Consider the following 22,832-nt stretch of genomic DNA (forward strand, 5'->3'; position numbering starts at 1 on the left):
TAATTTTTTATAAACATTTAAATTTACTTAAAATCATTTAATGGTACATCATTTTTTACTTTTAAATATTTTTAAGTGAATTTAAATAGTTAAAAATAGGTTTATTTTTATGTACTATTAAATGATTTTAAGTAAATTTAAGTATTATATTTATGATTTAATGAATTGATATAATTGTCCTTTTTTCCAAAGAAAAGTATTTGTCAAATAAAGTAAATTTCATATTCTTAAAATAAAATAAAAAAAAGGTTAATTTTGGCTTATAAATATTTTGTTTGGAGTACAAAGGGGTCGAAAATAAAAAACTACAAGCTACTAGATGAGGAAAGGAGACACCTCAAGAACAGCTAAACACATGAGATACCTCAGTAGATGCCAACCGAAAATCCAAATAATCAAGAAAACGTATATCAACTGCATGATGCCGCTTCCCATAAAACTTCAAATTTCGCCATTGTTGATACTATGAACGACCACATTCGGGTCCATTTGTATAAACAAAATTCCACCATATAAATAATAGTCTTCACATTTTTAGCAAAACCGCACATCCAAACACAATTGTCATTCATTATCAGTCTGCACAACCTACAAGCTCGTGAGAAATTTCATTTACACGGTGATTAACGAATTTTCCGTTTTTAATATATGAAAAATGCTATATAAAGCGAATGACATTCTCACGAATCCATCGCGACCTTTATTCCACCTAGCAACTTTTTCTTTGACTTCCACCTTTCACTTTGACTTTTCTGTGAATTCCAGCCGTATGCAATTTTTATTGGCTAGTTTTAAATTCGGAATACTCTTGGGATAATTCATTCATTGTGTTTAGAGTCCTGATACACATACACCCTAACGTGGCAATACCACTCCTACACCCACATAAAAAAATGACATGTGGCAATGCGGGCCCCACACTCACTAATTTCTTCTCTTTTCCTTTTTCCTTCATCCCTCTAATCCAACATTGGCTCTCATCCTCCATCTCTCTGTCGCGGCTGGATGCGCTGTCATCATCACCACCACATCCAAAACTTATCACCATCGCCGCTGTCTTCAAATCTGTCACCACCGTCACCTAACATCCTCCTCAGAACCGCCGTTCTCTCAGCCATCGTCCTGACCGCTAATCCACCGACCTCCCACCACCACCACCATCTTCGCCCTCTTCACCATCTCTTCATCGGTGGCCATCCTCTTTTCCCTCAAAACGTCAGATCTGTTCGTCCTCACGACCACCACCTCGCCATCCTCTTTCTGCATCGATCTATGATTCTTCTTCATTTCTCTCCAACTCTCTCACAAACCCTAACTGAGTAAGTGTAAAATGTTTTTGTTTGGTAATGATACTGCTTGGATTTCCTATTGTTTGTTGATGAAGTTGGTTTCTAATTTGGTTTTCAATTTCAATTTTCCTATAGCCCTAATCAAAACAAAAGGGGAAAATGAAAAAGTAAATCACAAACTGTAGTGTTGATTCAAATCTATTTTGCTTCTCAATTGTAATATTGATTTATAATGGTTTTGAACTGTTTGGTCTGAGTAATACAAAAGAAAGGGTAATAATATATTTGAATGAAACAATTAAGATAACTTGCCATATAGACATGTAGAATGTTGATATATACATCTTTTAATCAAAAGCTTTGTTAGGTAGTTAGGCTGATGGAATCCGAGGGAGTGCCATAAATAAGTTATTAGATAAGAGCTATGAAAATTGGGAGATGACAGTAGTTTTTTGGAACTGTTATGCTATTGTTGCGACTGCTAGGAACCTACTATAGGTGGAGTGTATTATTAAATAGGCATCAGTCCAATCTTTCAGCAGATGTTTCTTTATGTCAAATGGAATCAGATTCTTGTATCAGAAGTGTTTATTCAACATTTCATTGCAGTTCAGGAGAGTTTTATAATTTTCTTTCTAGCTTCAAGGCGTTTTCATTTTCTTTATAGCTGCTGGTTTTGTTTTGTTCTATTTCAAGGATTTTTGTGTCCATTCTTTGCATTAAGTTAAGTTTTGAACTGATTTGGTGTTTTAGGTATATTAAGGCCTTATCTCCTTGCATAAACGCTTGGTATTCGTAAGCTGTTTTCAGCTTATTTTAATAAGCTCTCCAATATAACTTGTGATGACAGCTTATTGTTTATATGAAAACAGCTTAACTTTGCCTTATTTTTTGTCATAGAAATAGCTTATACATAATTGTTTGTGTTGATAAGTCTTCATGTTATAAGCTGCAAATTAAGTCATTTATCCAAATTGGCCGTGTTTTTTTATTATAAAGATTGAGTTGTCTGCATCTTTTAGGTTTGGTTTCTTACAAACTTGAACCAAAAAAAAAATGAATTTTTTCATCTGGGTGTTGATAAATATTTTCATGGTTTTCCTTACCAGAAAAAAAAAAACTGTGGTAGTTTTTTGTTCGCGACTTTAGGTTTTCTATAGCTATCAGTTTTGATTTGTTCTATTTAAGATTTTTATGTTCATGTTTTGCTTTTATTGGTGTTTTGAACTAATTTGGTAATCTAGGTATTGATATATTGGGATATTAAGGCCTTATTCCCCGGCATAAACACTTGGTATTCATAGACTGTTTTCAGCTTATTTTCATAAGCTCTCCAAGATAACTTATGAAAACAGCATATTGTTTATACGAAAACAATTAAACATTAATTTATCACCTGTTATAGAAATAGCTTATACATATAATAGCTTGTCTTGATAATTGTTTATACTATAAGCTGCAAATTAAGTTGTTTATCCATATAGGCCCTGCATTTTGATTACAAATATTGAGTTGTCTGCATCATTTAGGTTTGGTATCTTTGAAACTTGAAGCAAAAAAGAATTGATTTTTTTCATCTGGGTGTTGATAAAATGCTGTCATGATTTTTATTGCCAGGAAAAAGAATCTGGTAGTTTTTTAATGTTAATTTTAGGTTTTCTATAGCTTCTGGTTTTGATTTGTTCTACTTCAAGGAGTTTGTGTGTCTGTGTTTTGCATCAAATGGTGTTTTGAGCAAATTTGTTAATCTCGGTATTGATATCTTGTTATATTAAGGCCTCATCTCCTAGCATAAATACTTGGGAATCATAAGTTGTTTTCAGCTTATTTTCTTCATAAGTTCTTCAAGATAACTTATGAAAACAACTTATTTGTTATACTAAAACAATCTTATTTCTTAGGTTATTCCTAAGGCTCTATCTTGACAAGAGCTTATGCTATAAGCTCTGCTAATTGAGTCGTTATCCAACTACAACATGTATTTTCATTAGAAAGATTGAGTTGTCTGCAGTGTTGATTAGTTGGACATGCTTTTTGTAACTTTGATGTTGAAACTGCATAGCATAATTGGTGTAGGGACGGAAGCATTTCGGGGGCTTGCACCCACATTTTTGTTGTTCCTAAATTAGTGTCAAGTTCATTCTTTTGCAAATATATGAATGTAATGGATATAATACCATGTTTCTTATTCCCTTTAAATTAGTTAGTAAACAAACACACGTTTATCATGTTCAATATTTCCCATGAATAGTGCTCAAACGAATATTGTGGTTTCATTGCATCCAGGTTTGAGCCAATATTGCACTATTTATTATTGCAAATTAAGTTTGCCCCTACAAGCAAATATTTCTTGATCCATCGCTGAATTTGTGTACTATATGTTGACAGGCTCTTATTGATGCTCCCGATATGGAGAGGTCCCTATAAATTTCAAGAGGCTCTCACTCACTGACATCAAGATTGATATTAAGAGAGTTCCGAAGAAAAAGGATCTCATCAAAGCCATGGAAGCTGCTGGTTGGTACCAACTTTTGTGAAAAACTGCATAATTTTTTTGTTGTATTCTTTTGTTAATGATTTGTTTTATTCTTAAACAGATGTTAAGAACAAGTGGGAGAAGAGCTCATGGGGCAGAAAACTGATTGTGAAGAAGAGAAGGGCAGCCCTCAATGATTTTGATAGGTTCAAGATCATGTTGGCAAAGATCAAGGTTTGATTAATTGATATATTTGCTTTGTGGTGGCCCAAACAGGTTTATGCTTGGGGGCTTGGTGTAGATAGATGTAACATATGAAATTATTCATCGCTGATTTAAACAAGTTTTATGAAATTTTGCACTGCACTCTCGGATTCTTGGAGTGGTTCATAAGATTAAGAGATTAATTTTGTTTGTATGATATGTGCTGGAAACCTGGAATTTGTTATTTCTTCAAGCATCATTACTTTTAAACTTTTATTTAATTGATATAGACACTGATTCAATATAATGCAAATATTTCTCTCTATGTTGCTTTCTTATAAATTTGTATACAGGACATACATGAATGACGCAATCATTTGTATTACAGTTAAGGCATGTTTTTGAAACGAAATCATTGATAGAAGTCAATAAAAAATCCGAGTCAAGCTCAGAAGAATCAACTTCAAGCAACTACGTTCAATTTTTTGAATTTTATTTTATTTTATTATGTGATGTACTAATTCGCCTTAAAATAATATTGTTTTCACAGGAAAATTATGTATAACCAAATATTTGAAGTGTGTAACCACAATTTTACAAAGGCGTAACCATGTTTTTTTTTTATTTCATGTGATTAAAACTAGTCGTCTCTAAGTTTGCATGCCTCACAATAGAAAACTAATGAAAGACATTCTAAAATTATGGTTATATTGTTCGTTTATTTGGTTATCTGTAACTTACATGAGCAAAAAAAAAAAAATCAATTCAAGCCAATTGTCAGTGAGACATTCTAATTTATGAAAAAATAGTGGTCACGCATATGTAAAAATGTGGTCATATATTTGGCTAGTTTATATTTCCCAGATGTAAATAATTTCGTTTTAGGCGAATCGAACGCATAATTTCATTTGATCACTGCATTAAAAGCCTTTCAAACGATAAATAACTTCTTTTACAATCTGCAAGTTTATTACGCCTAAAGACGGACAAGTTCTAATTTCTGAAAAAATAGTGGTCACGTATTTGTAAAAATGTGGTCATACATATCATATATTTGGCTAGTTTATATTTCCCAGATGTAAATAATTTCGTTTTAGGCGAATAGAACGCATGATCTCATTTGATCACTGCATTAAAAGCCTTTCAAACGATAAATAACTTCTTTTACAATCTGCAAGTTTATCACGCCTAAAGACGGACAAGTTCTAATTTATGAAAAAATAGTGGTCACGCACCTTAAAATATGTGGTCACACAAAACATATATTTGGCTAGTTTATATTTCCCATGTATAAATAATCTTGTTTTATGCGAATCAAACACATAATCTAATTTGATCACTACACTAAAAGCAATTCCAACAATAAATAACTTATTTTACAATTTACGAGTTTATCACGCCTAAAGACGGACAAGTTCTAATTTCTGAAAAAATAGTGGTCACGCATATTAAAAAATGTGGTCACACATACCATATATTTGGCTAGTTTATCTTTACCAGGTATAAATAATCTTGTTTTAGGCAAATCAAACACACAATCTAATTTGATCACTGCACTAAAAGCAATTCCAACAATAAATAACTTATTTTATAATTTATGAGTTTATCACACCTAAAGACAGTCAAGTTCTAATTTCTGAAAAAATAGTGGTCACGCATATGTAAAAATGTGGTCACACATACCATATATTTGGCTAGTTTATATTTACCAGGTGTAAATAATATCGTTTTAGGCGAATCGAACGCATGATCTCATTTGATCACTGCACTAAAAGCATTTTCAACCATAAATAACCTGTTTTACAATCGGCAAGTTTATCACGCCTAAGGACGGACAAGTTCTAATTTATGAAAAAATAGTGGTCGCGCATGTGTAAAAATGTGGTCATACAAACCATATATTTGGCTAGTTTATATTTCCCAGACCTAATTAATTTCGTTTTAGGCGAATCGAACGCATAATCTCACTTGATCACTACATTAAAAGCATTTCCAACCATAAATAACCTGTTTTACAATCGGCAAGTTTATCACGCCTAAAGACGGACAAGTTCTAATTTATGGAAAAATAGTGGTCACATATTTGTAAAAATGTGGTCATACAAAACATATTCATATTCATACTCTGGCAATATCTATCTTAAGAACCATAAAACCATACATAGTGCGATTAGAAGGAATAGTACATTACAAGCTTAGTGAGTACCATACTATAGTATTGTTCAAGTTAGTAAAAGAAGGAATAGTACATTACAAGCTTAAAAGAGCATAAAAAAATTTACATTAAATTTTGATTACGCCACTACACTATTTTTATTCTTCCTCGTATCACTCTTCACCCACGGTGTTCCAAGAACCCCGCTCTTGACACGATTTCTTGACTTGTCTTTTATTCGAGTGAACACGGTTGATGCTTGGTGATCTTCATCATCTGATACATTTGATGATCTTCATCATGTGGATACCCGAACCTTTGCTTGGTATTATATTGTAGAATTCCCAAGCTACGACAATATTGTAGATCTTCATCAGAGCATATTGTAGATACTACGACAATGTGATTTGATTACTCAAATCCATAGACATAAAAAGGTTTACACTATGAACTACAATCTCATACAAAGGGTTTCAAATTGGTATCTTCACATGGAAACTGCCCAGTCCAAAATATGTGTTGTTATCCATAAAATTGAAGAAACATGAACAAATCATACCATTTATAGAACTAAAACAAATTATTGCTTTAGCATAATTGTTTTCAAGGCCATTTAGTTATGTACATAGCAACAAGTTTCTGACAGACTAACATAAAGAATGGAAAGAGATGACAGATTATATACCATTATTTGCTTAGAAACTCAAGGATCTTTAGATGCCCTGGAAACATTAGATAGTTTCTGTTCAATATCTTCATGTCCAACCAACACCAGCTAATAGCACCTGATTTGTATGCATAAACCTAGTCGTATCTCTCGTCGGATCACAAAAAGAGAGTCATGTGTAGGCCTGCCAGCTTATATACCATTATTAGTCTTTTATATCAAAGAAACAATCATACAAACTTTTATTTGGCTAAATTCCTCAATCAAATTCTACCATAAATTTTTCTGACAATGCATATCATGAAAAAATTAAATCAACAACCAGATAAAAAAATTCAAACTTTTTTGCTTCAAGTTACTAAGAAACAAAACCTAAAAATTGGATACAAGATGGATCTAGTAAAAAAGCAGAGTAAAAAAAAACAAAAGAAATGGAAAAATAAAATTACATACTCTAGTTTGGTCAATGACATCAACGATGACAACGATTCTACCATAGTTTTCTCCGTAGTTGATCAGAGCAACCCTTCCAATCTCAACGAATCTCTTGAAAGGCTGCAAAAAAATTAGCAAATGAATGTTAATTGAAGGAGAAAACTTGGAACATGAACAGGGATATGATGAGAAATTGTGCTCAGAGTACTCACCATTTTTCTCTCTCTCTAGGGTTTCTGAGATTCAAGGTTGAAGCAGAGAGAGTGAAAGAGTGGGATTGAGAACAAAGATATGTGAACAGACAAGAGGAAGAGATTGTGAAAACTACAAAACTATCCCTAACGCATGAAATTACCAAACTACCCCTGCCACATCAGCAGTGGTACAAAGGGGTGTATAGAAAAGAGTGGTCTATGAATCTTTTTCCTTGTGTTTAGCAATGCTCCAGGATGCATGCATGTTAAACATTAATAACTTCAACTCTTCAAGGTATTTGTTGCCTTCAAAGTCAAACGACACTTTATCTCATCTTATGTGAGGGCATGGATTCTCTCATGTGAAGTTTTCACTGGACCAGGTCCAGTGTACATCCACTGGAGAGGATCTCCTCCCCTTATGTGATTGTTTGGATATGCGGCAAAAGTAGAAATATCGTGTCCCGCTGCTGTTTTGCCGTGAAAATTACAAAGCTACAAAATGTAGCTTCTGTGCAAACGGTGTTTTTTTCAATTCCATAGCTACAACAAACACAGCCAGGGGCGTAGCCTTTCCTAGCCAAGGGGTAGCCTTGGCTACCCCAGAAAATATATTATTCTTCAATTGGTTGGTATAAATTTATACCCGGCTACCCCAAATAATAAACATTGAACTACCCCAAACAAATTCAGTTGCCGAAAATTAACATAAGTAAGAAAGTAAAAATATTATTACATGATTGATAGATTTATTTATATTCGTTTGATACTTCCGGTCTCAATAACAATTATAGAAAAAACTTTTTCAACAGTAAAAATTATTAAGACAATAGTCATAAGAAAATTAAATGGACATTGAATTTTTTTTGCAAATAATCTATTTGTTTACATCGAAAAAAATATTATTAATCTATTTAGTAAACGGCCAACTATGGATAAAATTGGCTTCTTGAAATGCATTTTACCCAACTTTTTTATATAGCTATTGTCAATTTTATCCTTTGCTATTGATTTAATTTACATTTCATATAAGTAAAAATTATTATGATATTAAGTTAAGTTTTTAAGATTTTGTTTGATTTTAGTCCTTAATTTTTTGTTAGAGATTAAATACAAGACTAAAACACATATTTTTTGTAAAATTTTAAAAAATCAAGACAAAAATTGAATAAATTTTCTATAAGGACTAAACCTAAAAAAGTATAATCTATGGGACTAAAAACATTTTTATCCTTAGATTTAACATATCTGCTTTAAAAATATTTTATTGTTCCTTTATAGTTGGCCCCTGCGTAAATTTTTTGCTAGCTTCGCCGCTGAACACAGCATATCTTAAACATGACCTCCAAGGAAATGGCTGCTCCAAGCTACTATTTGTTGACTTCATTCTGATCTTTCATTGAGGCTGAGTTGGTTGGATGAACTCCTTCCATCAGTTGATACGTGAGCAGCCTTGTGGGGTCAGCTTGGTAATTAATTTGAATTGGTTTTCTGTTAAGTGACCTATTGCTGTAAACTCAGTAGCTTTTAATGTCTGATCTCTCATCCAATATCTTCCTCCATTAATTCAACCGATTTGGACTTAGTCATAACCTGCATTAGTTCATCCAATTTGGACTTAATCACAGCCTCTGCCAGTGGCTTTCGAACTCATATGTCAATGACTTCAATTAATACGGATTGGACAAACATGCAGTAACATGTAACCTCGTGCATTTACGTTCACACAGAGTTGTTCATTCGGAGTAGTAAATATAGTAAGGTAAGGTCCTTGGTTAGCTCCATTTTCCTTTAAAATATTGTTTTTCTCGGTAGGACCCTGGTGGAGCACCATGGTGGACGCATGCATGTTAAATATAACTCCAAGATAATTGTTACCTTCAAACGACACTTTCTCTTTCATTTAATTTGCTGTCTTCAAAGGTTCCACGTTTCCTTAGTTTATCATAAACATGAACTCGAAGGACATCCTCTATGTAGTAACCTTTCTAGCACTCTTCTCATGCATCTTCGCCTCATTCAACCCACAAAACCTCTTTTCACCTGTTCACATTGCTGGATCAAAGGACAGCCTCCATGCTGCTCAGATACTCCACGTCACCAAAGCCGTCGGACCGGAGAGTCTTGTTTTCGATAAACATGGTGAGGGTCCGTACACCGGCGTGGCGGATGGTCGGATTTTGAAGTGGGAGGAGAAGGAACGTGGTTGGACTGAATTTGCTGTCACGAGTTCTAATAGGTAATAGTAATACCCATTTGGTGTTTTCACGTTTCAAAATTATTTCTTTATTACTATTTTTTTGGTAGCACAATTTATTGTTGTTTACTTTTAATTTAGCTTATTAGCGAGACTTAAATTAAGCTTATAGTTGTCCTCGAAAGTGTTAAACTGCATGCATATTTGATATGTTGGGGTGAATGTTTAAACCTCAATTCATCGACCACTTCTTCGTATTTAGTGTTGTTAGATTTGTTGCTAAACTAGTAGAAGTAAAAACTAAAAACGGTATGACTTGGTTTGTAGGTGCTAAGTAAGTCTTTTAAGCATGGGGTCTTAAAAATCGGTTTTCGATATAGAAAAGTTTTGTTGCGAAATATATTAACCCTTAAATATATCTATACATATGGGTCGTTGATTAATTATTATGTTCACCTTTATTTTTACTCTTTACTTCAGGTTTTACATGTCGTATTTTAAGAGTGTGTTTAAGATGCTAGAATGTTTTAAAGGAATGTAATTTTTTGAGGGAATTAAAATGGTTGTTAAATTCCATTGTTTGAATGATTAATTTGAACAACTTTCAAAATAATGAAAATTTATGATGCATTTTGTCCATGTTAAATTTAGAAAATTTCAAATGATATTTAAAAGTTATGAATTTGAAAAAAATTCCTTCTATAATTTTCAAATTTCGTTAGTTAGCTCCCATTTATAAAATTTTCAAACTGACCCTTATAAATTTATCAAAAGCGCAAGTTGCCCCATCAAATTTTTAAATTGCAAATTGACTTCTCAGTATTTCAAAATCACATATTAGTCCCTCAAATTTCTTGAAATTTTCAAATTAATTAATCTCTGCTTTTCAATTTTCAAATTTGGCAATTTTTTAATTTGCAAAAGTAGTCGAAAAGGGTTAACAATGAAATTTTTAATTACTTTGTCCGAACAAAAATATTTAGAAAAGAAGACAAATTAATTGAGTCATTTGAATTGACTAAAATTCTAAATTCTCTAAATTTTCCAATCACATAATCCAAACACAATCTAAAAGTTAGGGACAATTGTCCACAAGTTTTAGCCCACACTGGTAAACATACCGAAATTACTAGGTTGGACGTCGTGATCGGAGCTCGAACCCCTACAGCTCCTCCACTTTTGTGTTTGAGTTTTCAATGACTGGTGTCATTTCGTTCTTCTACCTAAAAAAAGAGATATGAGGCATGGTTTTGCATGATAGCAGTATAAAGACTTACCCGATGTTTGGATAAACAACTTGATTAAGCGCTTATAACACAAACATTTATCATATGTGTGTTTTTGTATAAGTTATTACCACAACAAAATATATATTAAATAAAGTCAAATTGTTTCCATATACTCCCTCCGTCCCAGTTTAACTGAGCCAGTAGACCATTTCACACAGATTAAGAAAAGTGTATAAATGAAAGAGAGAACAATGTTTTTTAGTGTCTTTGTCAAGTATTGGTGCAATTCTTCTTTATCATAAATGTAAAGTAGAATATATTGAATTGGGAGTTGTGAAAGTAGTATTAATTAGAGTTATAATTGAAAAAAAGTAATTAGTGTTGTATTGAAAAGTAGTGAAATGGGTCAAGATTCCTGGGACAGTATTTTTTTACAAATGATTCAGTTATTAAGGGACGGATGAAGAAGTAAACTATAAATCATTTTCATAAGCTATTGTACCGCTTGTGAAAATAACCTAAAAACTGCTTATAAAACATGTCATAAGTTGTTTTTCTAAGATCTCCATTGCAAGTATTTACAACAAAAGATAAACTTAAATTAGTCAATCTAAACGGGCCCTTATTCTACAAGGCAAAAGGGATGAAAACAAAAAAGTGAACATGTAATATTCTCTACCTTTAGTTTCAAATGGTTTCAACATTGTTTGTGAATGCAACCAAACATGGAGGAGACCTAACTTTCTGTATGTTTTAAGACATTGATAAACTTGCGAATTTTGCAATAATGTTTCACTTATTAGTTGTTCTAGCTAATATTCTAATCAAATAATGATAAACAATCTCAATTAATTGCTATTTTTTTTATGAGGATATATACAACAAGGTTATATGCTGATTATTCTTTTTGAATGCCATCTAACTCATACTTATATTTGCATTTTCTTATGAATTTAATGAGATTAGTTATATGATTTTAAAGGTCAGATTGTGTGCGTCCGTTCGCACCAGAGTTGGAGCATATTTGTGGGAGGCCACTAGGACTAAGGTTTGATAAGAAAAATGGAGATTTGTATATTGCTGATGCTTACCTTGGCCTCAATGTAGTGGGACCTACTGGGGGTTTAGCCACTCAACTAGCAATAGAGGCTGAAGGACATCCCTTTCACTTCACCAATGACTTGGATATCAGTGAAGATGAAGGTGTTATTTACTTCACTGATTCAAGCACAGTCTATCAGAGAAGGTAAGCTCAACACTAAACCTTACCTCCTTTTCTACAATTAACTCTATTTGCATTTTGTAGAACAACATTGCTATTGATTGCGAACAATTTATGTTTTTACGAAATATGCATGAAAAGGTGCAAAGTTGTTATTCGTACACTTCAACATATATATTTTTAAGGGTATGATTGGGAGATAAGGATAAATGAATGCTTATAAATAGTATACTTTTTATTTTTCATGTACTACTAACAATATATATTGGATTTGAAGATTTATCTCGGTAATTCAAAACTCTTCAAAATCCTTGTGAAATACAAATTTTTAGTTTCCTTAAATTAGAAGGATTTTGTATTTTATCAAGAAAAGTAAATCTCTCAAAGTCGTCCATTCTTTTCTTTTACTTCTTCTTTTTTCTAAAGTCATCCTCTTCTCTCCCCTCCTAAACTCTTGAACAGACTCTAAATATATTTAGTATCTCTTTTATAAAGCTAAACATAACATCACACTAAGATAATTTTTGAGAAAGCAATGTAATTAAATCCATAATATGCCATATAAAAAGAATGAGTGATGGAATGATTTATATGTTGGCCACTTTTGTTTGCAGGCAAAATATTCTTGTACTTCTTAGTGGAGACGCAACTGGGAGATTAATGAAATATCATAAGTCAACAAAAGAAGTGAAGGTCTTGTTAAGAGGACTTGCTTTTCCTAATGGTGTTGCTTTAAGCAAAGATGGTTCATTTCTTCTAGTAGCTGAAACCTCGAACTGCAGAATTCTTCGGCTTTGGCTTCGTGGACCAAAAGCTGGCAAAGTCAATACTTTTGCTGATCTTCCAGGTTTTCCCGACAATATAAGGAGAAATTCAAATGGGCAGTTTTGGGTTGCTTTACATTCAGCAGCTATAAAGCTGAGTGGTGAAGGGAAAATATTAGAAATCTTGGGAGATTGGCAAGGGAAGACCATGAAGAACATCAGTGAAGTGGAAGAGAGAAATGGAAAACTTTGGATTGCATCAGTGGAAATGCCTTATATTGGTGTTTATAGTTTAGGATTATAATTCTTGAACACCTAAAACCATTATACCAATAGAGGGAGAAAGAAACAAACAAAGTAGAATGATATAGGTGATAAGTTGTTAATGTGATAGAAAGAGAGATATAGAAAAATGAGATGTTGAATCAGTGTATCAAAAATAAGAGATGTATGAATGTAATTGTTATGTATGAAAAATAATGTGTTCAAATGGAATTGCTCAATAGTCTATGAAAATGCAATGCATACCTTATACTAGTATGTACTTGTGCTATACACGGAACAAATCTTAACTTTTAATATTATTCATCTGTTTACTTTAAAGTGGTGTATGAAAAAATTTATTGGCAATTATATGATGAAGATTTTACTTTTTTTTTCCTTTCAATTTTCCATATGCTTATAATAATAACTATACATTTTGAACTCTAGACCACAATTTTTTTATGGCTTCAATTAATGTATGTATAATTTATCCAAAATTATGTAGAAAAAAATTATAAATAAGAGTAAAAAATATTTACTTAAACTAGCAACCAAGTGTCCTCGTTAGCTTAGCTCAGTTGGTATGTACAATGCATAAAAATATGCAATTGTCTGGAGTTCAAATCACAGCGGCCACCAAAAAAAAAAAGCAACCAAGTTAGAGAAGGAGTGATCCCTTTGTTTCTCTTCCCAACCTCTCAAAATAGTTCCAATCAACGTTCTAAACCACCTGCAGATTTTCTCCTCTATTTTCACTTCCGTAGAGAACATAATTTTAATTTGTAAATTTTATATTATTTTTAGACGAATTTCAATTTACTTGAGATATTTAAGAATAATTTGTGTTTGAATGTTAGTTAATTAATTACTTTCTGTGATTAAAAAGACTAATGTTATATGAAGTTGTGTTACTCTAACATTATATTCTGTTCAACTTAAGGTAGATACAATTGGGGAATTCTTGGTAATCTTCTACCATCAATTATTTGGTGGTGCATTAAATTATTCGTGTGTTCCAGCATGGTTTCGTCAAATTATTTGGCGGTGCATTAAATTATTCATGTGTTCCAGCATGGTTTCGTCAAAATCAGTAAAATTATTTGGGTTAAATATGTTTTCGGTCTCTATAAAATGGATTTAAGTTTAGTCAAAAAAACTTAAATTTTATGAAGCTTTTCGTCCAAAAGATTATAAACTTAAAGGTCTTGGGTTAAAAATAAAATAAAGGTGTCTCCTAGTACGATTTCTATCAATGTAGTTACTTAGACCATCCACAATGGTGGGTGCTTCACCTATTTAACACCACATTAAATAGACACCCTCATTGTGGAGTATAACATATGGGTGCTTATAGAGGAGGGTGGCTATGGAAGCACCCTCTCTCTCTCTCTTCATTTTTCATAGGTCTCATTTAATAAATCTTAGTAAAATGAATAAATTTTGTTAAAAATGTAATGATATAGAGTTATTTGTGGGGTCAATTTAATAATTTCTTTTGAGGTGCTGGGTTGGAGAAAATTGGTGCTTATTAAAGATTACCGTAAAATTGATGATGTGGACATAGAGGACCCACTTAAGCACCCAATGTGGAGTGTGCTCTGTTGTGGATGGTCTTAGGTGTGGTTACTATTAGATTTTGATTATTATTTTGTTGGGTTGAATGCGCCATTTTATGTTCGCGTCTTTTCTTTTATGACTTTTGTATCTTTTCAATTTTAACATTTTTTGTGCTTTAGTTGTTCTCTTTAAAATAATTCAATTTTTGCCTCTTCAAAAAATTACAGTACATATGTAGAACAATTTTTTTATCATACCTTACTTACTTTTCGATCGAATTTCAAATTCTTAGGACTCTTTCTCCTAAAATCGAAGAATTAACACGAAAAAAAAATAGTAGAAGTTTTAAAAGTTAATGCAATTTATTCAAAATTTAAGTATAAGTATGAATAAGAAAAATAGAAAATGTTACGGATAAAATACTTCCTCCGTTTCAAAATACATGTCCAATTTTTGCAATGTGCACTATTCATTTGACTTACTTTGACCATACTTTTTAACTAATGTATAAATACAAATATTAGCATGTAAGATGTTGTTTCATTTGTCTCGACAAATATTTTTAAAATATTAAATTTTTATAATTTTTTACTTTAGATAATTAAAGATATTAACGGTCAAAATTGTGCATTGGCATGTGTGAAGTGGTTGACTTGGACATGTATTTTGAAACGGAGGGAGTAGTATTTAGAATGACGGATTTTTTCCTTTAAAAATAAATGCTATATCAAAATTTGGTATCAACTTTACATATAGATGAGATATTTGAAAATTAAAAGTACTAAAAGCTACAACAATATTGTTTTTGACACAAAGCTGCACCAAAACTTTGACATACTCAAACTAAATTAGACCAGAAATCTAAGCTATATTATAGTTTAGATATTATAGTCTAAACTACACTGGATTTGGAATGGTTTTCTTTTATGGGGTCGCCAACCGTGAATGGGTGTAGTAAGGTGGCGGCGGCTGGTTTCCGACTGCGAATCGACGATGGAATCTGATTGTTTGTGTTGGATTTAATCGATTCAATGATCGAAGCTTTATCTGTTTGTGTCGGCAAAGGGCACAACAACCACCGTCTTTGCCGTCGCCGGTGTTTCCGACGTCGGTTGTTCCATGAAAACAATAAAATAAAATTGTACCCAAGAGAGAGATAATCATTAATTAGATAACATGAGATGAGTTTCACTTCCGATGTCGTGAATGTGAATTGCAAGTGTGGAACACACAGAGAAACCAATTAAGGATGGTGGGTTGGAGAAGATAGAGGGTTGAATGTATTTATGAGAATTGATAGAATAGGGTAATATTTTAATTGAGCATTTAAATCTCAGTCATTTAATTTTAATCTAAAGTTTGAGATTCATTCTCATATAAAATACTCATTCTCATATATATATATATATATATATATATATATATATATATATATATATATATATATATATATATATATATAGGACATATCTAGTGAGAATGACCTCTTTATATGAGAACTAGAACGCAGACCCGTGCGCCGCACGGGTCTTATGAGTTAGAATAATTTGATATATAATAGACCGAGATATAGTGGAATGAAATTTAAATAATTAAACTACATAAATGAAATTTATCGCCAAACAAAAGCTACAATATCGATAAATATTGTATTGCCAACCAAACATGTTACACCAAAGAAATAAACGGTTTTTAATGACAACATAGCATATATTATGGAATATTACACATTTCGAAATACTTTTTCGTACACAACATTAGACGTCACATCAATATCTTCACCATCTTCATTGGTTATCGCCCTCCTCTGGATGTAACTCTCGAGACAACAACATATAATTGTCAATGTGAAAATACTGGCGTTGAGAAATATAATCCAACATGTCACAGTAATTGCCCTTGGCTCTCGTTAATTGTCACGAAAAATGAGACAACTAAAAGAAACTGTCGTCTTTGAAACTTGAAAGATCACGATTGATGCACAGGTCTTTGTGATGCACACATGAAATGTTTGTAAAACATGTGTAAAATGTATAGTTGCTTCTATTTTTTTTTTTTTTGTTACAAAAATAAATAGAAAGAAAAGTGGTGTAATTTTTTGGAAGAAAAGATGGTATAATTATTACTTGACAAAACACACAATTATTTTTAACCCAATTTTTCATTTTATGGATCATTGAAGCAATTGTTAGAAAGACGCTTAAAAATAGTAGCAATCACATAAATGATTTGCTATGTCATTTAATCATTCATTCATATTAGCAAAATATAATAAATAATCATTCATTCAATAGCTTTTTCAAATGGACAATGGTTTCAATATCATATTTTTTTATAGCGATTTCAATATCATTGAATCATGCATTCATACTGTTAACATCAGTGAAAAAATGCTTTACTTTAAGGGAATAAGGATCAACAAAAAAATTACAAAAGATATTACTAAGTATAAAAAAAAACTAAAAAAAATTGAAGCTTCAAATGTGCACTAATATAATCAAACACTAAGTATAGCCAAAAAAATATCAATGTGAAAAGGATCTTAAGTGGCAATAAGTTTTTTTTGAATCAGCAAAATATTATGGATAACCAAAACACTCGCAAGACGCTAAGAGACGGTGGAAAATAAAAACAAAGAGGCCGCATATATGCGTAACATCCACCCAAACAACCAAAACTATAATCCCACACAAATTCATAACAGCCCCACTAACGAAACGAAGCGAAATAGCGTAAGATATGACACTGAAATCCAATAATAACCACCGAAATTCAGACCCATAACTATGCCACAACCTGCGGAAATCGCAACACTAAAAACCGGAACCCCCCAAGCACCTGAAGCGGAGAGATCAGTCAAAAAACAGCAGCAGAAACAGGTGCCGAACCAGAAAAAAAAAACAGGTGAAACAGGTGCTGCACTGTCATGACAGCAACAGAGCCACTGCCCACCTACATGCAATAAGTAAGAGCACATCATGATGTTCACCCCTCATTTTTAGTACAATCCACTATCAAAGCAACATAACAGAAAATTTCATTATGTACACTAATTATATGGAAGACTTAAACATTTGCCCACTTTTCCAACCCACTTTGAGAGTCTTGTATACTTATCCTTTATGGGAGCCTAGCTTCAACACAGGTACCAAAAAAACTATCTTCATTTGTGCTTGCACCTTTAATATAATTGATAAAGGTTCATCTTCACAAACCTGCAATGCAATTTCATAAAAATAACAATAATTTCAGATGAAGTCGACCCCTTTGCTTGAACTCAGCCATATCATAGAAGTATTCCCTATTAATTTCTTCATTTCTGCACAAAACTCCATCAACATCACTTGATCAATACTACACTTCATCACATCACAACTACTCGATTTCACCACTAAAAATAGTCACATCTCGAATCGAGTTCATGATACTTCAGAGGTTGAAATCAATATATGATGAATTTTATATAAAAACACTATAGTTGACATAAAAGTTTTAAGACTAAAGATTTAGGAACTTTACCTGAAGTTTTACAAAACAATCACAGGAAGTGATAATCATGATTATCCAAAATGGTAGTGGCTTATGTATGGGGGAATGCAGCCGCCCTTCAAGGGAAATCAAACCATGCCAACACCTTCACATGTATTTAGAGAAATGATGAGTACTTATCTCATTGATAACATAAACCTGTGCAAGAGAAATCGTGATTGCTTAAATAAATAAAAAACTATGACAACATAGAATAGAGTGCACTAATTACATAATATGTGGTAAAACGTGCAAGCAAGTCCATTGTGTCATTTTAACAAATTGTGCAAATATCCTTCTGATAGCCTATAGCTCACATCCAATTGAAATCATAATGAATGGATTTAATTGACAGGCATCCTTATAAACACACTCAGATTGATAACCTTGCTATATAAGAGCTTGCTTGTAGATGGTAAAACCTTAACCTAATTTCCAAAAAAAATGTGACAAAAAAAAAAGGCTCAGGTATATCAGCCATTTTTATGGACATCTGGTTTAACCATGACACTATGGCACCTACAATATACATGATTTGCGCATCCTCATGTATCCATTTCTGCATCATTCACATCAGAACATGAATGACCCTCACTCATCCAATCATTAAATTTAATGATACAACAGATAAGGACTTAATGTGATTGAAGGGTTTCCATGAATTTGTTTTGAAGAGTTTTTGTTCATAACATCTGGTATAAACTAATGAAACTAAACTTTTTTCAATGTCCTTTTCATGTATATTTTTTAAACTCTGATAAACTGCCATTCAGAAAGCGCGTAATCTCTGACCACATTCATTGATAGCTATTTTACCACATACTCATTTTACTAACAGACCAAAGTTCAACAACCATAATTTATTCAGCAACTATTACCCCTGCAACTGAGGGTAAAAATGGATAATAGTCTACCATACCATATATTCAACAACCATATACATTGACATGATCAAACTTCTAGCTTACCATAATTTTTTTCGATGCACGGCAAGTAAATGTCAACCATGTGTTGATTAAGGATTGTTAACTTAATTGGTTGTCCATCATACAAAAAGATTGAGAATCATGATAGCAATTACTATCATATATAAAATTAAGATGAAATGGATTTCCATTATTTATTTGGGTGAATATCTATCTTTTTTAAACATACAAAATATGAGTTGATATAGAAAACTCAAATTGGATGTCGCTGCTGTTCATCGAAAGATAAAATAGGCATCCACAGATTCACATGGTTTACTCTAGAGCAAATATCAAATCCATGAGATTCAAGCTTAAAAAGAAAACATCCTTCAGTAGTATCCTAAATCATTGATTGTAGAAAAAAAAAAAGTATAAACTTATCGACAATACACTTTTAAGTTAAAATTAGAGATTATTTAACTTGCCTCAGAATTGCAGACCTTGTCATTTTTCACATAAAATCTTCACAATAATAGTAATAACTCTCGATGCACATTTACTGTATGCCTGATAGACCATCCTATACCAGTCTTAAACTCACAGGTTCTTGCCAACACTGAACTGAAGCATCTATGAAGCAACATTGTTACACACACAAAATAAATTAATTTTGGCATAAAACAGTAGAATGAAGAGTAATCTTGCGAAAATCATGAACAAAATAATTAACCTCAGCTGATTCAACCAAATCTTCGATAGTTGTAGAAAATTATCAGAGAGAGCGACTGTAATCAGACCAGTAAAACAAATTAGAAACTTTAGGCAAATCATTAGTTAATTTTTTAAATGCACACAAAGGATAGAATAATGGTTATTGTAAAAGCTGCACCCTATAATTTTTTCTAAATCACGGTGGCGCACCGTGATTTTGATAAAGTCACCACAGAAACCCAAAATAAGCTTGGATAAAAAATATACACATCTAAGTATAACCTTATGAAATAAGCTCCTTATAGCAGTCAAAGAAAACTACCTTAAAACTCAATTTAAATTACTTGCAACTTGAAATAATATGAAAAAGGAAGACATTACACATGTAGAGCAGACTCTAATAGATAATGTTGTTTCTTCCTCATTTTCCTTTGTCCCTAGAAGCCACAAACCAAGCTTAGTCGCCTTAAGATTCTGATCGTTCTCATACGTCACTCTGCCTTCATAAAATGATACAGATAATGAGCAAACACCTTTATAGAAATGATTCCTCAAAAAAAAAAAACTATAGAGAAATGAGAAAATACCCGTGCCTTGGTTGAAGTCAATAGAGAAGAACATAGCAAAGTACCTTGATATAAAGTAAGCTACAATGTGATTCCATAAGTATGCCCACTTGCAAAAATATGTAACACACTTCATATGTTCTTGCCAAATGATTAGCAACACAGAATGAAAAATAATAGCAGATTCATATGTTCCTTTCAAAAACCAAAATCATATGGTTATTAAGATTTGGCACGCAGGCCAAATCATAGCTTAAATTTGTTTGTCTCAAATATTTATAAATGAACGGGTTCTAAAGATGCTAAATTAAATCAGCTCTTATCTTTTAGCGGAGTAAATCAGCCATGTGGTGTGATGTTCTATATTCTAAGGTGCAACATTTATAATATTTGAGAATATTATAAATGCTAATTCAGCCAAAGCCATCAGCCAAAGCTGCAATTAATTCCTCAATTTATGGAAATAGAAGATCTATATTTTAGAAATCAGATCTTTTGTTAGACAATATGTAATTATCTAACAATTAATTCCTCACTATTATATGAATTTTCTTTGGTCCTTGCTTTTAAGTTAGGTCATGTGTACCCTTCATATTTTTTTTAACAGATTTTTACATGAATGTTTAAAATATTATAAGAATCTCTCCAAAAAAAAAAATTAGAAATTTTTAACGAAACATGGATTAAATTTGAATTAAATGTTTTTATTTATTTTAGTTCTTGTTAAAAAAATTCAAGCTTTTGCAAGAGAGAATTTTATAATGTACTAAAATGACTTTGAAAAAAATTAAAATTTCAATTGATACACAAGCTTATTTAAAAGCAATGATCAAAAGTGCCGATATGAAAATTTTAAAGAATTAAAAGTCAAAGAAATTTTTTATAAAAATTAAAACGAAAAGTTTGAATATTTGCACCAATAAAAAAACATATTTAACCTTTCAAATATTAATCTAATGTCCGTTTGGATTGATTGATTTTGAACATATTAAAAAATTGCTTATACAAATAAATGAACTTTTAAGTTAATTCATATGTTCTCACTAATGAAAAACTACTTTGACAAACTTACAAATAATATATAAAATCTTATTTATCTGTCTAAACTGTTTAGTATAAAGTATAAGCTCAAAATTAAGTCATCCAAACGAATCTCTAGTTAATTTTGTCTCCATGGACTCTCGTGCGTGAAGCACACTTGTAACGCCCTCCTTTTTATTTAATTATTTTAATTAGTTTTAGAATATATTTATATATTTATATGATGTATATGACGGATATATGATTTGTTGAGATTAGATGTCTTTTTATAATTTAGTTAATATATTTTGTTGAGTGATATTTTGTTATGTTATATGTTGGTATTTACTAGTATAATATATTTGTTAATTGTTATAGATATATATTTGTTATTTGGTGTATTATTATATATTTAGTAGAGAAATATTATTTATTAGAATATGAGGATTATTAGTGTGAGTGGATTTGGGGGTTAGAATAGAAAGAAGAGTAAGTTGTTGGGCCTAATTAGATTTGGGAAGAATATTTTAGTATTATAAATAGAGAAGCTTAGGTTAGAAAGAGTTTACCCTAAAATCGCTTTTTTGGAAAAGAGGAGAACAAGAAAGAAGAGAAGAGAAGAGAAAAGTCAAGAGAAGAGGAGAATACCTTAGGAAAGAAGAACACTGCTGCTGATTCAGGAATTAATCTAAGGTGAGGGTGAGACTATCTTGCATTAATATTAAGTTGTTAAATCATTAGATTGCATCTAACAAGTTGGGGAAAGTTTGTGAGAATTTGAGAATTAGGGTTTTGAGAGAAATTAGATGATTAGATGATGAAAACTTGTTGAATTGATGTAGAAATTGTATACAGTCCTTAGATAACCCATAGGATGATTATTGGATGTAGTTTTGATGTTAGAACCATGGGATTGGATGAGATGTTGGTGAGTTTAAGAATTAGGGTTTAATAATTGTAATAGGTTGTTAATAGATTTGAGAACCTTTTGAATTTGCATACAGTAAGTTGATGAATAATTAGTGTTCTAATGATAGGGTAATCATAGGGTAATGATTAGGGTCAAGTTTGGAGAGTATTGGATCGAATACGAAGTGGAAAAGATTTCCCCAAAGCGAAATCGCAGCTGAATTGCGATTTTGCTATCAATGTGCAAAACGCGTTTTTATTGTCTCAGTTTGACAAGTTTAAGTTCCGAACTGGGTTTAGGTGTAAACACGAAAGTTGTAGGTATGGATGTTAGTTTTCTAATGTCGTTGGTCTCACGTCAATAGGATTTATAGAACTTGAGTTATGATCAAATTACTGCACGTAAGTCACAATGAATTTTTATGGACTTTCAGCACAACATTTCCGAATTTAAAATAAAAACTGGTACTGATCGGTACAGAATTGGTCTTAGGCGTAAACATGAAAGTTTTAGATAATTTTGTTAGCTTTCCAGTG

At 31.9% G+C, this 22,832-nt stretch overlaps 1 protein-coding gene, 2 long non-coding RNA genes and 1 pseudogene across 8 annotated transcripts; 2 read left to right on the plus strand and 2 right to left on the minus strand.

Annotated features, from left to right (window-relative positions):
- The first annotated feature begins 3,532 nt into the window (after window positions 1-3,532).
- On the plus strand, window positions 3,533-4,294 carry LOC146909687 (large ribosomal subunit protein eL14-like; annotated as a pseudogene). Its single transcript, XR_015020237.1, has 3 exons — window positions 3,533-3,559; window positions 3,678-3,806; window positions 3,887-4,294. The product of XR_015020237.1 is annotated as a large ribosomal subunit protein eL14-like (transcript).
- A 1,815-nt stretch (window positions 4,295-6,109) lies between these two features.
- LOC146909688 (uncharacterized) lies at window positions 6,110-7,575 on the minus strand. Its single transcript, XR_015019592.1, has 4 exons — window positions 7,439-7,575; window positions 7,245-7,346; window positions 6,810-6,975; window positions 6,110-6,473 (listed from the first exon to the last, which is right to left on the minus strand). It is a non-coding gene; the product is annotated as an uncharacterized LOC146909688 (long non-coding RNA).
- Window positions 7,576-8,751: 1,176 nt separating this feature from the next.
- Window positions 8,752-13,370, plus strand: LOC146909689 (protein STRICTOSIDINE SYNTHASE-LIKE 10-like). The gene is made up of 3 exons (XM_085725738.1): window positions 8,752-9,659; window positions 11,829-12,092; window positions 12,683-13,370. Exons 1-3 carry the CDS (start codon window positions 9,373-9,375, stop codon window positions 13,134-13,136), a joined length of 1,005 nt encoding a protein of 334 aa, XP_085581864.1. The 5' UTR covers window positions 8,752-9,372; the 3' UTR covers window positions 13,137-13,370.
- A 3,909-nt stretch (window positions 13,371-17,279) lies between these two features.
- LOC146909690 (uncharacterized) lies at window positions 17,280-20,576 on the minus strand. Of its 5 annotated transcripts, none has more exons than XR_015018646.1 (5): window positions 20,432-20,576; window positions 19,820-20,296; window positions 19,575-19,719; window positions 18,173-18,287; window positions 17,280-17,868 (listed from the first exon to the last, which is right to left on the minus strand). It is a non-coding gene; the product is annotated as an uncharacterized LOC146909690 (long non-coding RNA). The 5 variants fall into 5 exon arrangements; XR_015018644.1 differs by having other exon boundaries at window positions 19,820-20,300; XR_015018645.1 differs by having other exon boundaries at window positions 17,280-17,972; window positions 19,820-20,300.
- Window positions 20,577-22,832: the final 2,256 nt, after the last annotated feature.

The sequence above is a fragment of the Medicago sativa genome, chromosome 7 (genome assembly GCF_051527215.1).
Source record: "Medicago sativa cultivar Bolivia chromosome 7, Bolivia_mono, whole genome shotgun sequence".
Classification (NCBI taxonomy): domain Eukaryota; kingdom Viridiplantae; phylum Streptophyta; class Magnoliopsida; order Fabales; family Fabaceae; genus Medicago; species Medicago sativa.

Bases quoted from the DNA above. Each gene is read 5' to 3' on its own strand.
- LOC146909689 (XM_085725738.1), top strand. From the start codon at position 9,373: ATGAACTCGAAGGACATCCTCTATGTAGTAACCTTTCTAGCACTCTTC. The intron at 9,660-11,828 runs GTAATAGTAATA...ATGATTTTAAAG, and splicing joins GCTGTCACGAGTTCTAATAG to GTCAGATTGTGTGCGTCCGT. The intron at 12,093-12,682 runs GTAAGCTCAACA...TTTTGTTTGCAG, and splicing joins AGCACAGTCTATCAGAGAAG to GCAAAATATTCTTGTACTTC.